At 31.4% G+C, this 16,272-nt stretch overlaps 2 protein-coding genes and 1 long non-coding RNA gene across 13 annotated transcripts; 1 reads left to right on the top strand and 2 right to left on the bottom strand.

Annotated features, from left to right (window-relative positions):
* Positions 1–1,235: 1,235 nt before the first annotated feature.
* LOC114188213 (epoxide hydrolase A-like) lies at positions 1,236–2,771 on the bottom strand. The gene is made up of 3 exons (XM_028076775.1): positions 2,142–2,771; positions 1,765–2,009; positions 1,236–1,620 (listed from the first exon to the last, which is right to left on the bottom strand). The coding sequence occupies exons 1-3, from the start codon at positions 2,604–2,606 to the stop codon at positions 1,374–1,376; spliced, it is 957 nt and encodes a 318-aa protein (XP_027932576.1). The 5' UTR covers positions 2,607–2,771; the 3' UTR covers positions 1,236–1,373.
* Positions 2,772–6,273: 3,502 nt separating this feature from the next.
* LOC114188668 lies at positions 6,274–12,020 on the top strand. 11 transcript variants are annotated; one of them, XR_003605409.1, is made up of 8 exons: positions 6,274–6,790; positions 7,517–7,658; positions 7,777–8,015; positions 8,109–9,000; positions 9,645–9,858; positions 9,941–10,074; positions 10,164–10,230; positions 11,210–12,020. It is a non-coding gene; the product is annotated as an uncharacterized LOC114188668 (long non-coding RNA). The 11 variants fall into 11 exon arrangements; XR_003605415.1 differs by having other exon boundaries at positions 7,517–8,015; positions 8,109–8,143; positions 8,356–9,000; XR_003605414.1 differs by having other exon boundaries at positions 7,517–8,015; positions 11,638–11,734; positions 11,812–12,020.
* Positions 12,021–13,151: 1,131 nt separating this feature from the next.
* LOC114186705 (epoxide hydrolase A-like) lies at positions 13,152–14,756 on the bottom strand. The gene is made up of 3 exons (XM_028074679.1): positions 14,124–14,756; positions 13,748–13,992; positions 13,152–13,622 (listed from the first exon to the last, which is right to left on the bottom strand). Exons 1-3 carry the CDS (start codon positions 14,586–14,588, stop codon positions 13,376–13,378), a joined length of 957 nt encoding a protein of 318 aa, XP_027930480.1. The 5' UTR covers positions 14,589–14,756; the 3' UTR covers positions 13,152–13,375.
* Positions 14,757–16,272: the final 1,516 nt, after the last annotated feature.

The raw sequence follows: 16,272 nt of genomic DNA, 5'->3' as shown, positions 1-16,272 counted from the left end.
ACATTCATCATTTTTAAATTTATTCTACACACATTTATTTGCATTAGTAGAAAAATTATCACTTATAAAACATCAAAATTTTCATGTCTATTTCAGTCCAATAAAATATTTTGAAAATTTTATATTATAATTATTTTATGTTAATTTATATAGTAGAAGATCAGTTTATTAGAATTTCAGTTTGGATGTGTTTGGATTTAAATAATTTTATAAAATATTTTTTGGTTCCTTTACCGCTTACATTGGTAGTGTAAGAAATTTCTTAATATATAAATCTTGATATAGTGCGTATCTAATTTGGGTAATCTCTAACTATGTATATGTATATTTTGTAGTAAAGGTGGACAAAATATTTAAATTTTTAGATCTGATACATAATAATTCAAATTTAGCTAATTTCGATTGAATCAAGGCTTGCTGAAATTCAACCAATTTGGCACTTGTCGAAATTTGACCGAGTCCGCAGTGGTTGAAGTTTGGACAAGTCAGCTTGAGTCGAAATTCGGATAAGTCAACCCCAATTGAAAGTCAGTCAAATCAATGAAGTTTGGCCGAGTTGGCCCAACAAAAGGTCGTTCGAGTCGTCTCGGTCAAAACTCAGTCAAGTCGATCTTAAGTGAAGGTCTGTTGAGTCGGAGCAACCAAAACATAAGATTAAGTCAAAAGATCAAGTTGAGTCGGCCTAAGACAAAGGGTCGAGCCTAGTCTTCCCAATATATATCTAATGGACTTAATATATTAGGTTGATCTCATTCAATTTAATTGACAAAGTGGATTAAATCTAATTTTAATCCAATTTAAATTGGATCGAAAAACAATCTAAATTTAGTTGATCTAGTCAACACAGAATTTAGATTAAAATTTAGATTCATTTTATCCGGTTCAACTAGATTTGAATTATAGATTTTGGACATTGAAAAATCCAATCCACAATTATCCATATTTTTCATTACTCAAAAATTCACACCATAGTTCCTTGTGAACTATGTCAAAATTTTAGTAGGAGTATCCTAAAAATCATGCGGGCACGGCATAACATATTGCTGATACAAGTAGCACCAAAGAGAGCATGGATCGAAGCTATTTGGGCGGATGAGAAGGAAATAGTGATGGAAACAGAATTGAAAAGTCGATTTTACTGTGCAATACATTGCATCTTGGTGATGGGAACCTAGTGTAACCTTAAGTTGATGAGTCTCGGATAATTGAAAAGAAGTTATACAGTTTTGCTAATATAATATTCAAACACTAAAATCATATTTATTAATCAAAAACAACTCGTGTTCCTCGGTACATATATAGTCATCGTAAAATAAAAAACACAGCAGCTTCAACAACAATTTATTCTACTTTGAAGTCATTTTTGGATGAGATCAAAACTTCTTGATAAACTCGTATATGTAATTACTGATTTCTTCTGCTGTTTCTTGATTGTTGAAGTGAGCTACATCTTTCTGCACAATCACTTCTTCTAAATTTGGCACATTTTGTTTGAAAGCTCCACCGTGGATATACTCCTTCATGTTCAGTGAGGTGTATACCATGTCCAACTCAGTTGTGATGTGCTTTACCGGCACTTGGATTTTCACTCCACTCCATGGTGCTGTCAGCTCCCAGTTTCTGTAAACAACAATACACTTAATGAATCAGTAATCTTTCTAATATATCTTCCTTATTCCAATCCTTCCCCCGAAAAGGAAACATTGATTTTGAATATATAGTGTAAACAATTATATATCCTCCGAGAAACTATAAATTACTTACAAGTTCAAATTTCTGTAGTAGTTCAAGGGTCCTGTGAAGCCTGTTTTCTCAAATTTGGATACATAATAGGCAAGATCATCTTCCGTGAGCCAAGAGGGTAAGGAATTCGGCATATCTGGATTGAACCCACTTCCATACTCTCCCTTCGGAAAGATTGGAGGACCAGGTTTTCGAGTTGTGAGAATGTTTTTGAGCACATACTCAGTCCCAACTTCAGCCATCTGAGCCTCTATTTCGCCCGGTTTCTGTCACAAGTATCGAACACAATTATTACCTTCAGATCTGATATCACTCCACTAAATTCTCCTTTCACTTCACATGAAAAAAGAACAGTAAAATGAAAAACAGTGTTGGGGAAAATGAAGAAGTATATATACCTGAAATCTGCAGACGTAGTAGTCGTCTCCGTACATAGCACGCATTGCATCGACGAGTCTGACGTTGGGGTCTCTGTGAAGCAAAGGAACACTGAGGCAGATATAGGCCTTCACTTTTTCAGGGCGAAACATGCAGAGGTACCAACCTATGACGGCTCCCCAGTCATGAGCCACAAGGAATACTTGGTCCACACCCAGAAGCTCTATAAGCGCAACCAAATCACCCACTATATGAAAGCATGTGTAGCTGCTCATTGAAGCCGGTGCCTCTGTGTCACCGTAGCCACGTAGATCTGGTGCAACAGCGTGGTATCCTCTGGAGCTGAGAGCCAGAATCTGGTGGCGCCATGAGTACCAGAGCTCAGGGAAGCCATGGAGGAACAACACCACTGGACCCTCTCCTTTCTCTGCGATATGCATTTTTATGCCATTCACTTCCACTCTTCTGTGTGCTATGCCCTCCATATCTCCTATCTTCTTGCTGCGAGAGTGAGGTTGATGCTTACTCAATCTGAACAGGTGTTTTTGTTTTAGGAAGTTGTTTTATGTGGTTATGTCTGTGGTCTCCATCTTATCACCCAAACATAGTTACCACTGTGTATGTCATTTAATTTGGACCGTTTGGAAAGTAACAGGTTATGGTCGTTTTTGTGTGCGCCGGTTTGCTATATTGGAAAGAAAAGGATTTGAGTTTATATTTATTAAGTAATTAATAAAGTGTTGTTATAATTTATTTTTTGTATTGATATTAGTATTAATAATAATGTATTTTACATGGTGGTGTTCACCGTATTAAAAAGTAATTGTAGTAAAAAATTTAAAATAAAGTTTAGTTATTTGTGTTTTTTTTTAAAACACAATTAATAAGTTGATTACAAAAATTAATTTTGAATATTATTTTCACATAGGTGTATTGTTGGTTTCTTTTATTTAAAAGAAATAGTTATGTATGATTTATGAGTGGAAGAGATTTTGTGTGGATATTGGTGAAACCTCCTCCTATCAAATTTGAGGTAAGTAAAAATAAAGTATTATGTGTTTTGTTTTGTGTCCGTGTGGTGGTTGTATATTGACTTTAAGCTAACTTTTTGAGTCAATAATGATGTTATCGATTGTTTGTAATTGTTTTAAATTACATTAACATCTTTTTAAAATGGTTAAGTTTTTATGTGATTTATTACAATATTATTTACTATTCTATATTTTTCATTTGCTTTTCTAATTAATTATAATAAGTTAATTTGAATTAAAATATATATTATGGTTGACAAATTAAACCTAAAATTCTATTTTGAATATTTAAAATGGTCAAAATAATTTTAAAGAAAAAAGATTTAATAAATTAAGTTGTACCATATTCTACACTTTTATGATAAATTACAAATAAATTAAGATGATAAATAAATTCGTTTTCATTAATTTAAAATTAAATTCAAATCTATATTTCTGAAAAAGAATTAATTTAGACTTTTACACATCTAAATCTGAATAATTGAATTTTAATATTTATTTTTAAATTCATATCTTTTAAAATAAATTTGGAAGATATATAATTTGATTTATTTAAATTTAAAATTAGATGTTTTTTTCAAATTCATTTTTCATGAAGAAAATTGTTGCACTTTTATAATTAAATTATCATAATCTTACATCTTTAATTAATAAATTTGAATATAAAAAATCAGTAAATTACGTATAATTAATATGAGATGCATAAAGTGTAACGGTTATTTACGATAATAACTTCAGCCTCAGCTACTACCCTCTGCAGTACATTAAATACACACCAAACGGTACTCTGTCTTCTACCTTCCAGATTTATTTCCTCTATATACCTTATATTACTTTACATATTTAAACAGGCCAACATTTGCAATTTCTTTTTATTTTTTTCAAGAAAAATATGAATCGATTATTTATGGAATGTTGTATATACATTATTGAGTGATAAAAATTGGAAAGGTTAAAACTTATCAATTGTTAGAGAAGAGAGAAGTTTATAAACTAATTAAGAGGATTAATGATTCTAATTGTGTGTGTTTAGTAAGAAAAAATAGAAGGAGAAAAGAAAAGAAAGAATTAGAAAATTATATTGGATAGAAGAAGAAAAGAATGTATTTTTTTTAATTGTTTAAGTTATTTTGAACTATTTTTTATTATTTTATTCATTTAGCGTAATCATAAGAAAAGAGAGAATAAATTACAAATTACTATAACAGGCTCCCGGCATGTAAATTAACAACATTACTTTTTTTAGAATTACTTATCATTTAAAACAATTTCATAGATCGTAAAAAAATAATGTAAATAGTTGGTTTATATAATAAATATCTACTTAATTTCAATACATTAAAAAAGTGGAGTCATCTTAGCATAAAAAAATATAATTAATTTGTGAATGAAATTCTAAATTGATCTTTAACATTCATTATCAATTTTGGTTACTTATTATTATTAATTTTAAATTAGTATTTAATTAATAATAAAAATTAATAATTATAAGTAGTTAAAATCTTAGTAAATAATATTATAAACCAATTTATACTTTAATGTACAAAATTAATTATAAATTTCTATTAATATTAAAGACTATTTTAGATCTAATAATTTTTAGTTTGTAAAACAATGTCTAACTTTTCTAATATAATAAGTAATTATATTTAGTCTTTAAATTAATTATTATATATTTTTTCAATAAATTTTGTAAAAGATAAAATTAGGTATTAGGATGAGAGTTTGACTACTATAAAAAGGTGAGTTGGGATAACGACAAGACACTTATCCCCATTTAATACATAAATAAGAAAAGGGAGTGATTTTGGAAAAATTTTTAAAGAAAAAAAAAGCACGTAAAAGTTAAAATGCTTAGGTAATAATTATAATTTTTATATGTAACAGTGATCACTACAAGAAAAATTGCATTTAACGGGGGTTATTTAGCGAAGGTTAATACAACCTTAGTAATGGATTAACTTAACTGGGGTTTTTAAAATCTCCATTAAATTCCAAAGGTTTAGTGTTAAACCTCTATAAAATAGTGTATGTTTTCAAAACCCCCGTTAAATTACAAAGGTTTAACTTTAAACCTCTAAAAAATAGTTTAGGTTTTTAAAACCTCCCTTAAATTACAAAGGTTTAGTGTTAAACCTCTATAAAATAGTGTAGGTTTTCAAAACCTCCGTTAAATTACAAAGGTTTAACTTTAAACCTCTAAAAAATAGTTTAGGTTTTTAAAACCTCCCTTAAATTACAAAGGTTTAGTGTTAAACCTCTAAAAAGTAGTATAGGTTTTTAAAATCTTTGCTAAATTACAAAGATTTAGTTTTAAAACTCTAGAAAATAGTCTAGGTTTTTTTCAAACTCCATAAAATATATACAATTATTACTTATACTATTTTTTGCCAATTTATTTCTACGAAAATATATGTAATGTTCCTCAAAAGTTATTTATTAAAAAAATACATGTAGATTATTTTTTATTAAAAAAAAGTCTCCCACAATTAATTCACGTGAATTTTGTTATATAAAATTATCCTAAAGTCACTACAATAAAAACATTTTTTATTTACAGTTATTTTGTAACGGTGAAAAAAAATTGCTAAAAACCTTTTTGTTTTCTGTTAATTTTTTTAATCGTCAAAATTTTTTTTATATTATTTTAAATTTAATTGTTTTGGTTGTAACTTTTGTAAAGGTTTTCTCTTTTGTACAATACTAAAAATTTATGATTTATTTGCAAGATGTGTTGTGAAAAAAATTCATAAAATTTTCTTGCAAAATTTTCCAAGAATTTATTTATTATATGATTTTTTTCTTACCAATTTTGATTTCTAGCAAATTTCACAATTTTTTTATATTTATTACGAATTTTGTTACAAATTTATATCAGCAAATAACATATTAAATAATTTTAAAATTTCGCAGGAAAATATTATAAAAATTTCAAATTTCTTACAAATTTTACTAAATTTATTTTTGTCGAATTTTGATATAAAAGTTATTGAAAAATTTATTTATTTTATAAATTTTTTCATACAAAATTTAAATTCGCAGCAATTTTGTATCTTTTCGTAGAAACTTTTTTATAAATTTATATTTACAGGAAGTTAACATTTGAAATTTGACAGGATAATTTAACTAAATTTTTTCCATCTCCTCCGGTGGCTACAAGTACAATGATCAACTTTGAGTCCTATGTCTTTAGGACTGTTGGGAGATCAACTTTGAGGATTTGAAGCTCGGTGACCTCCTCGCCACATGATTCGTGTACTCTGCCAGCGAAGTGGAGTCGATCCTCGACTCGTCGCGCAAGGACAGTTACGAAAAACATGCCTTCGTCGAGCTAGGGTTTGATTGGAACGAGACCTTCGACTTCAAAGTTGCGTTCACCGATAACGAGAAGTATGTCTACCATGAGCATGTGAAGGAATTTGGTGACTCTGCCATCGCTGAAGAATATGAAATCGACATTCATCTTGCCGCCAACGCTTTCATCAAACGGCAATGACGACGTCGATTGTTCTTCCGCCACCTTTACCTCCTTCATCGACAACGAAATCAGTCTTGGCAACGCGTGGAGCAAATTCTACTCGACAACAAACATCCCAAACCCAACAACGGTGCTCCTACCTTCGGCTTCGATTCTTATGGTAATTAATTGTTCCTCTCTGCTCCTAACTTGAAATTTGTCATTTATACAAGTTGAAATTTGTTAGTAATTGAGTGATTGAATGTGGTGATATGCTGAAGTAGCACTTGGAGCAGCTCAAGGATGAACTTATCTTCATGAAGAATTATAAATTCATGTTAGAGTTTAAGAAATATGATTATAGATTATTCTTGCTATGATCATTCATTGCTCAAGGGTGAACTTATCTTCATGAAGAATTACAAATTCATTTATAAATAGTTAAACGTACTTTTTACTTGTCAATTTTTTCTGTTAAAATCGTTTATAACTGTTATTTGTTAGACAACTACAACTATCTCTAGATTGATATTTTGCAGTATATATAGACATTGTAACAAAAGTTCCTCATTTGTGAATTTTTTTCCTTTGATACAAAGTAATAGATGGATTTTAGTGCCTTTAGTTAGCATTATCTGGTTGGACTTTGAATTTGGTAGATTTCTATTTCCTTACTATACATTTTTTTCTGGTGGTTATGGTTGGACTTATGTTTAGTTTTATAATTTATCAAATTATAGCACCTAGGAAATGCAGAAGACAAGATAGAATACTCTGTCTCTAAACCCATACTTGAAAAATATTAAAGTGTATTGTATCTAACAAATGTTTGATGAATTTGTTCTATTACTACTCAACTGTTTCTGTTTTTGATGATATGTTAAACTTTGAGTCTTTCTACGTGAAGGTAGTTGAACAATTTTGACAAGCTTTGGAGATTTCACCACAGTGTGTGCCTGCACAATATGGACTTGCTTTGGGGCTGCTTGGTTTGGCAAAAAGACTGCATCAATCTAGGAGCATATAGATGGGGGGCTTCACTGTTACAGGTTTTTCTCTTCAATATTTTGTCTTTAATAATTATTATGTTGTTTTTTATTAAGTTTTCAGTGCTTTGGTTGCTTTTATAAATTCTTTTAGAAGTCTTCTGATGCAAATATGTTACAGGCTTCTCGAGAGGTTCAAGATTTAGATGTAGACAACCTTTTGTTTATTTCTCAAATTCTGTGTGGTGGAGACTAAGAGTGTAGTTATCAAACATTGTTATTGCTTATGCATTAATGGCACATTAAATAGTAATCAGAGGAAGAGAAAAAGCATAAGAAAATGGAATAAAGCAAAGGAAGAGTTTGTGTAACAAGAGGAAATATGACTAGAAGAACATAGAGAAAAGAGGGACCCTTATGGTAAGAAACACTTGAAGTACTTTATGCTAGCTAATTGAGGTATTGTCAAACCTAGGCATTGTTTACATTAGTTTGATTTTGATTTAATTGCAGGTAACATCCTTCGACTCACGGAGTTTATGAGCAAGGTATTGATGAGATTTGCAAGATTATTCATGATAATTATGAGAACATTGTTAGTATGACCACTTAATTGCAAAGCAGGTTTGTTTATGATTGGAAATTTACTTTTTCCATATTGGATTTGAAGCAAAGATCTTGTGTATCATTAATCATTACTGTCATGCCCAATTGTTAAGCATATTTTATATTTCTCGAATATTTTTATTGGCTGCACAAGCAAAGGAGAGAATACAGAGACTAGTTAAATCTGGGGTTAGAGTGGTGCCAAATTACTGCTGGACGGAAGAAATATTGTGGTAGCTTTTATATCCTCTTAAAACATTCTGTTAGAGGAGATGGATAAGGAAGAGAAGAGTGAATTGGTGGATGAAGAGGCTGCCCCAATCGGTGGAATTAGAGAACTGTTGCAGGGGATGAAGAAGGAGAAGCAGAAGGAGGTGGTTGGTCATAAGTGGCAGAATCAGGTGAAGGGCGTGGGGCAGTCTAGGTACCAGGAGTGAGAAGAAGGCAGGTGAAGATCGAGACCGAGGTGTGGGAGGAGGCGGTAAGGGAGTATAGGGAGCTTTTGGCGGACATGTGTGAGCAGAAGTTGGCACCCAACTTGCCGTACATGAAGTCGCTATTTCTTGGCTGGTTTGAGCCTCTAAGGGATGCCATTGCCAAGGAACAGGAAATGTATAATTCAGGGAGGAATAGGACAGCCTATGCACCGTACTTTGTGCAGTTACCGGTGGACAAGATGGCAGTTATCACAGTGCATAAGTTAATGGGGCTGTTGATGACCGGAACCGAGCATGCCACCGTTGGCACTGCCAGGGTTGTGCAGGCTGCGTGCGGTATAGGTGATGCCATTGAAAATCAGGTGGGATGTTGCATTGATCGTGTTTTTTTGTGGTTGTTCTATATTGTTCATTTCGCACTGTTTTGAATTATGTTCTATAAATTCGAGTGTGTTCCTATCGTGTCAGTTTAGAAGATCTGGAAAGTTCTCAGATCTTTTATATGCCACTTAGGAACACCCTTAGGCAACTCGTGGGGATGTGGAGGAAGTTTAAAAGGATGGAGATGGAAGAGTGGAATATCTCGAGGAGTTGAAGATCTACATAGTTACCTGTAATGTTGAAATAAAAATATGGCTTTCCTGTTATGTTTTTAATAGAAAAAATGTACACTTATGTTGGAGGTTGGCTGGAACCAGGTGTGGCAATCATAAAATGGGACTGGATATGTGTGATGTAAGGGTTTTTTAGAGCTGAGGAGTACAGTCCTTACTAAAGCTAATCTATATCTCCACATATCACATACACCTTCTGATACAACTATTAGGCTCGAGGATTGGGACTTTGTAACGGGAAAACATTCATTCTTTTTGTCTGGTTATGTATGTTCTACAGTTTATTCTGATTAGTAAACTTCCTGGAATGACATTGTATATCTATCTGTATCTTAATTGAATCTCTTGTTATGGGTACAACCTTATGTACTGTTTATTATTTGATGGTTCAGGTTAGAATATACAAGTTTTTGGAGAAAACTAAGAAGAAAAGGGTGATAGAAGCAAGAAAAATGAAGCAGTCGAGTCTGTTGGGGACATCAAAGAAGAACAAAAGCTATGGAAAAAATTCATTGATTTGATGAAAAAGCAAAAGCTAGTCGCAGTTAGGCGCTGGTGAAGGACAAGGACGATACAAAACCGTGGGGAACAGTCATAAAGACAAAGGTTTGTGTAGTCTCTCCTACACTATAAATTTTGATTCTGCTATTTGTTTGCTTAATTAGACAATACCCTCTCCACATCACAGGTTGGAAGCCGTTTAATTGAGCTCTTGTTGCAAACAGCATATATACAACCATCATCAGATCAATTACTGGATGATGCACGTGATATCCGACCTGCATTTATTCATTCATTTATAACAGTGACAAAAGAGTCAATGTGAGCTTTATTCTCTGTCTCTCATAGTCAAGTTAAATTTTCCAGCAGTATTTTACATTGTTGCTCTGGATTTTTTTTTAATTAAACAGTAAATCAAGCAGAAGATATGGTATTATTCAATGTGACCCACTAATTCTTTAAGGCCTTGACAGAACTGTAAGTATATTCAATCACCTTTTGTTCTTCGGTTGAAATTTAAATGGAATTGTTCATCATTCGGGATATCTCCCAATAACGTTTTAGGCATTCTTATTTGTCAAGGGTACTAAGCCTTTGACTTGGAAAGGAGATTTAGCTCATGGACTTCTTTATTGATAATTTAGATCCTGAATTAAATCAGGGCTAGGAAAAATTTGACATAATCATGACAGTGTTGGATCTTGACAATCATAGGATAATGATGATAAAGTTAAGAGAGGAGAGAGAATTAAGGAGATACACGAGAATCTAGCTAGATCAAAATCTTGCCAATTTAATCTTTTTTCCTAGTCTTTGAGTTCACAGTAAGTCTATATATTAAGGAACTTCCAGCATTTACAGTCGTGTTTGTGTTCAATCCTTAGGAAATACATGAATTTTAAAATAGGCAAAACTTGTTTGCGTAATCTCTAGCTTTGAAATAATTATTTTTCAGCCATCAGGTAGGAAACATCGAGTGCCGAGCCAAAGATAAATATTTCTGCCAAGGTCGCAGATCTCAGTTGCGTAGTGGCCTAGTGATGCTTACAGTTCATCATAGTTACATTATTACAAATCAAGATAGTTTAAAGATATATTAGAATTATATTTACATTAACATTTATAAAACTTTTCAATAGAAACTTCCCGGGCTTTAAGATTTAAGACTTAGGATTTACATAGTTTAAAAATAAAATTATAAACAAAAGATAAATTCAATTATTCTTTCATATCTTCTTCATCTAATTCTATTGACATCTCTTTCATGCATTATTAATATTAATTGTTTCTGTGTAGCATACACATAAGACATGGTAAGTTAGAGTGAAACAACTATTTTATATATATATATATATATATATATATATATATATATATATATATATATATATATAAAATTTGCGTCCATGGATTCTACAAGTCATTTATTTCTTTTGAAATTTTCATTTTTCTACAGGCCAAAAATATGGTTATTCCTTATATGCCTATATGTTGTTTCCACCAGTCAACTGGACAGAGTATGATAACTAACGCATTTATTTGCTGTCTTGCTACCTTTCTGTATTTCGATCTTATTGTTGGGTATGATTTCAAAGCTTTTTCTTTAAACTAATGCTATGAATTGGGGTAGAAGGTGGTTCAAACTCCAAACAAGGTAACAAAAATATGAAGAAGATTGTCAGCGTATGATACTCTTTAATATACTACCCTTTGATGCATATGCTACACGAAGTACTATTATGGTGTTGTAGCTATCTGATATAATTTTCGTGAAATTTAATGGAAAATTTTTGTCGACAAATTATAATTAAATTTTTTTTCATTCTCATCCACTCAACTTGAATCCTGGATTATGATTAATCTTTCTTTTCATTACATTGTAAGATGGATCCAAGGGACACAGTAATAATTCCTGAACTTCTTTTCTCAAAATTATCAAAGTCAATTGCCTCCTGAGTTGACTATGTTCAATCTTGCACCGGTAATGTTTAAGATTGCATAACTTCTTTTATTTTTCAGAGTTTACATTTGTAATTATGATTCACATTTATATTGTAGGTTTCTGATCAAGGAAGTGTGCCAACTAATATAACAAGTTCTGTACATAAGGAAAATCATATGTGATAGTTGAAGAATATAATATAATGTGGAAGTTAATTGAATCATTTTATGTTTTGAGAACCATTGCAGTACTTCATGATAGTTTTTGCTGACTAATATTGTACTTGAATTTGAATTTGAATTCGTATATTTGTTATACTTTGAAATACATTTAGTCATCTATAAATAATTTGTCAATTTGATGAGTTTATATTTATTTATGTATAATTTCATAAAATATAGATTAAAAAAATAGAATAAATGTAAATAATTGTGATTGAAAAAATATATATGAATACATAAATGATAAATGAGTAAAAAAATATAATAATAATAATTTAAAAATCTATGGTACTTTACGGAGGTTTTGAAACCTATAGTATTTTACGGAGGTTTTGAAGCCCAGGGTATTTTAGGGAGTTTTGAAACCCATGGTATTTTATGGGGGTTCTGAAACTTATGTTATTTTATGGAGGTTCTAAAACTCATAGTATTTTATGGAGGTTTCAAAATTCACGATATTTTACGGAGGTTTCAAAATTCATGGTAATTAACCGGGGTTTTAAACCCACAAAACTTAACCGGGGTTTTAAACCCACAGAACTTAACCGAGGTTTTAAAACCTATGTTAAATACATGAGGATAAAAAACCTCCGTTATTGATTGGTGCTTCCTGGGGTTCGTAAAAACCCTGGCTAACACCTTCTCCAGGGATGGTTTAGCGGGGGAAATCGAAACCCCGGGTAAAGAACTTTGTAGAGGTTTTAATCCTGGGTAATGTAAAAATAAACCTCCGTTAAAAATATTTTTTCTTGTAGTGGATTATTTTAATAATAAAAAACTTTTTATTTTATAAATTAATATATAAATTAGTTATTATAGTAACTAAATTTTTGATCAATAAAATTAATTATTAATAAAGTATTTTCTTACATGGAAGTACCAAAAGTTAAAATATCATCAACATATAATTATGTAATGACATATTAATCATTTTCAAATTTACAATAAAATATTTATCCAACATAGGGAGTAGAAAAATCATCACAATATAAAACATTGTGAAGTTTTTCATGTCTGTTTCAATTCTTTTTTTTTCTTTTTGAAGAATTTCATATTATAAAGTATTGTGTTAATTTATACAATGAAAGATCATTTCAAATTTCATATTATATATGTTTTGATTTAAATAATTTTGAAAAATATATATTTTGACTCCTTTACCACCTGCCTTTATAATTTAGGAAGTCCCTTATATAAATTATTGAATAACGAGTGATATAATGTGGACCTATGTATATATTTGGCAATACTCAAAATTTCAACCACAATTCCTTGTAAACTATGCAATACATTTCGTCTTGGTGATGGGAAACTAAAATCATATTTATCAATTAAAAATAACTTTTCTTATTTATGCATTATCTCCTGCATAATTAAAAGTAACCCGTGTTCCTCGGTAAAAACACAGCAGCTTCAACAACTTATTCTACTTTGAAGTCATTTTTGGATGAGCATGAGATCAAAACTTCTTGATAAACTCGTAAATGTAATCACTGATTTCCTCTGCTGCTTCTTGATTGTTGAAGTGAGCAACATCTTTCTGCACAATCACTTCTTCCAAATTTGGCACATCTTGTTTGAAACCTCCACCGTGGATATACTCCTTCATGTTCAGAGAGGTGTACACCATGTCCAACTCACCTGTGATGAACTTCACCGGCACTTGGACTTTCACTCCACTCCATGGTGCTGTCAGCTCCCAATTTCTGTAAACAACATACACTTAATTAATTCTTTTCTAATCATTGGATCCTCATCATGTTTTCGAAAACTTATCCCCGAAAAAGTAAACATTGATTTAGAAGGAAACAGTGCCAAACAATTATCCTACGAGTTCCCATTTCTGTAGTAGTTCAAGGGTCCTGTGAAGCCCGTTTTCTGATATTTGGAAACATAATAGGCAAGATCATCTTCTGACAGCCAAGAGGGTAAGGAGTTAGTGATATCTGGATTGAACCCACTTCCGTACTCTCCCTTCGCCAAGATCGGAGGACCAGGTTTGCGAGTTGTGAGGATGTTTTTGAGCACATACTCAGTCCCAACTTCAGCCATCTGAGCCTCCATTTCGCCTGGTTTCTGTCACAAGTTTTGAATTGAATTAGTTACTGCGATGCATCTGTACAACCTCCTTCCTTAGTTTCACACAGAAAAAAAAATGATTTGATTATTTTCTTGTTTAAACATGGAAAATGAAAGACTTTAGTAACCTGGAATCTGCAGATATAGTAGTCATCTCCATACAAGGCTCGCATGGCATCAAGGGGCTTCACTTTTGGGTTTCTGGGCCAGAAAGGAACACTGAGGCAGACATAAGCCTTGACTCTGTGTGGGCGAAACATGCAGAGGTACCAGCCTATGAGGGCTCCCCAGTCATGAGCCACAAGGAAGACTTGGTCCACACCCAGAAGCTCTATAAGCGCAACCAAATCACCCACAATGTGAAAGCAGGTGTAGCTGCTCATTGAAGCTGGTGCCTCTGTGTCACCGTAGCCACGTAGATCTGGTGCAACAGCGTGGTATCCTCTGGAGCTGAGAGCCAGAATCTGGTGGCGCCATGAGTACCAGAGTTCAGGGAAGCCATGCAGAAACAACACCACAGGGCCCTCTCCTTTCTCTGCAATATGCATTTTTATGCCATTCACTTCCACTGTTCTGTGCGCTATGCCCTCCATATCTCCGATCTTCTTGCTTCGAGTGTGAGTTTGATGCTAACTCGTTCTGAAAAGGTGCTTTTGTTTCAAGGATAAGTTCCGATTGTGTTTTCGATTTTATCACCCAAACACAAGAATTCAGTGTACTATGTCTCGTTTCTTTTGGATTCTTTCATGAATAGTAGTTTAAGACGGGCCGTGTGTGTGTTTCTATTTTAGTTTATTAAATGAAAAAAATTGGATTATATTTATAAAGTTGTTAGTAAAGTGTTTTTATTATTTATTTTATATATTATTCTTATTTTTATGTTATTAATAATATATTTTAACTGATTGTGTATAGAGTATAAGAAATAATTTTAACTGAAATTGAAAAACAAAATGGTATTATTTGAAAAAATATTTTAACAATTAAATTTTTATAATTTGTTTAGAATTTGAGGTGATATTTTTTAAGTGACTTTGAAATATAAAAAGAAAATGAAAAAAGAGAAAGTTGCTTTAAAGATGTTATCTCATATTATAGAAAAAAGTTATCAAAATTTAGTGATTAAAAAATCATTTTCTTTTTATCTATAGACAATGATAAATTTGCAAGATCAATTTTTAAAATATGTGTTTTCAAATGCTTGTGTGAGAATATAGAAGATTTCATGGGAGAAATCCTATTTGATTTAATTAGTAGTGTGTTCATTGATGTAAGGAGTTAGTACTTGAGGTTTATCCTGGTACTCTAATGCTCATTCAAAGACGAGTATGGTCTTTCTGTTGATTTTTTTGTGTTGTCCTCTACTGAGCATTAAAAACACACTGTTTTGGTACTTTAAATATAATTTTAATATATTTAAAAATTTTGAAATTAATGGTCATCGATGTATTTTGAAGACACAGCAGAGGAACAACAGAGAAAAACCAGTAGAGAATCCAAACTCTTCAAAGACTCATGTAGGGTGGGATGAGTCATGTGGTGAGAGGGGCATGAGGTTCTGTCTTTAAGAACAACCACACGGTTCTTATGAAGGTTAAAGGGACTAACCTTATGTGTGGTAGGGTGAAAGTCATTGACAATGACTCTGTAGGTAATAGAGGTCATCATAAGTGTAAAAATCACCTAGAATCATACATCAATGTGTATGTGTATTTATTATTTTTTTTTGCAACTAGCTTACCCTTCTCCTCAATTTTTATTTGTGTTTTCTTTTTGCAATGATCACCAATCTTGGTGTGAGTAGATATGGAAACTTCTGGTGACCGTACGGATGGCGGATAAAAAAAGTAAAATTCTCTTTATATTTATAGGTAGTTTTATAATTAAAAAAATGGTGAAGTTTAAATGGGTTAAATTTAAAAATGAAATCAATAAAATAATTATTTTAATTTAAAAATAAACTTTTATTTTAAGGACAAAATTAAAAAATAATTATGGACACCAAAAAGTAAAATTCTCTCTATATATAAATATAGATATTCATGGTTAAGAATAAATTTTGGATTTATATTAACACTACAGGAATTTTGTAATTATCGATGAAGTTTTACTGATTGAAATAATTTGTCAATAAACCAAAATTTATTGATGGATTTTACTTATGAATTTTAGAATTTAAACTTTATATGAATATTTCCATCAGTACAATGTTTTAGTAAGATCCCTCTATAAATTATATTTGTATTACCAATCAATATTTTCGTCGATAATTTATCT

Source organism: Vigna unguiculata, chromosome 6 (genome assembly GCF_004118075.2).
Source record: "Vigna unguiculata cultivar IT97K-499-35 chromosome 6, ASM411807v1, whole genome shotgun sequence".
Lineage (NCBI taxonomy): Eukaryota > Viridiplantae > Streptophyta > Magnoliopsida > Fabales > Fabaceae > Vigna > Vigna unguiculata.
The sequence above is the reverse complement of the archived record's forward strand: the minus strand, read 5'-3'. Positions and strand labels throughout refer to the sequence as shown.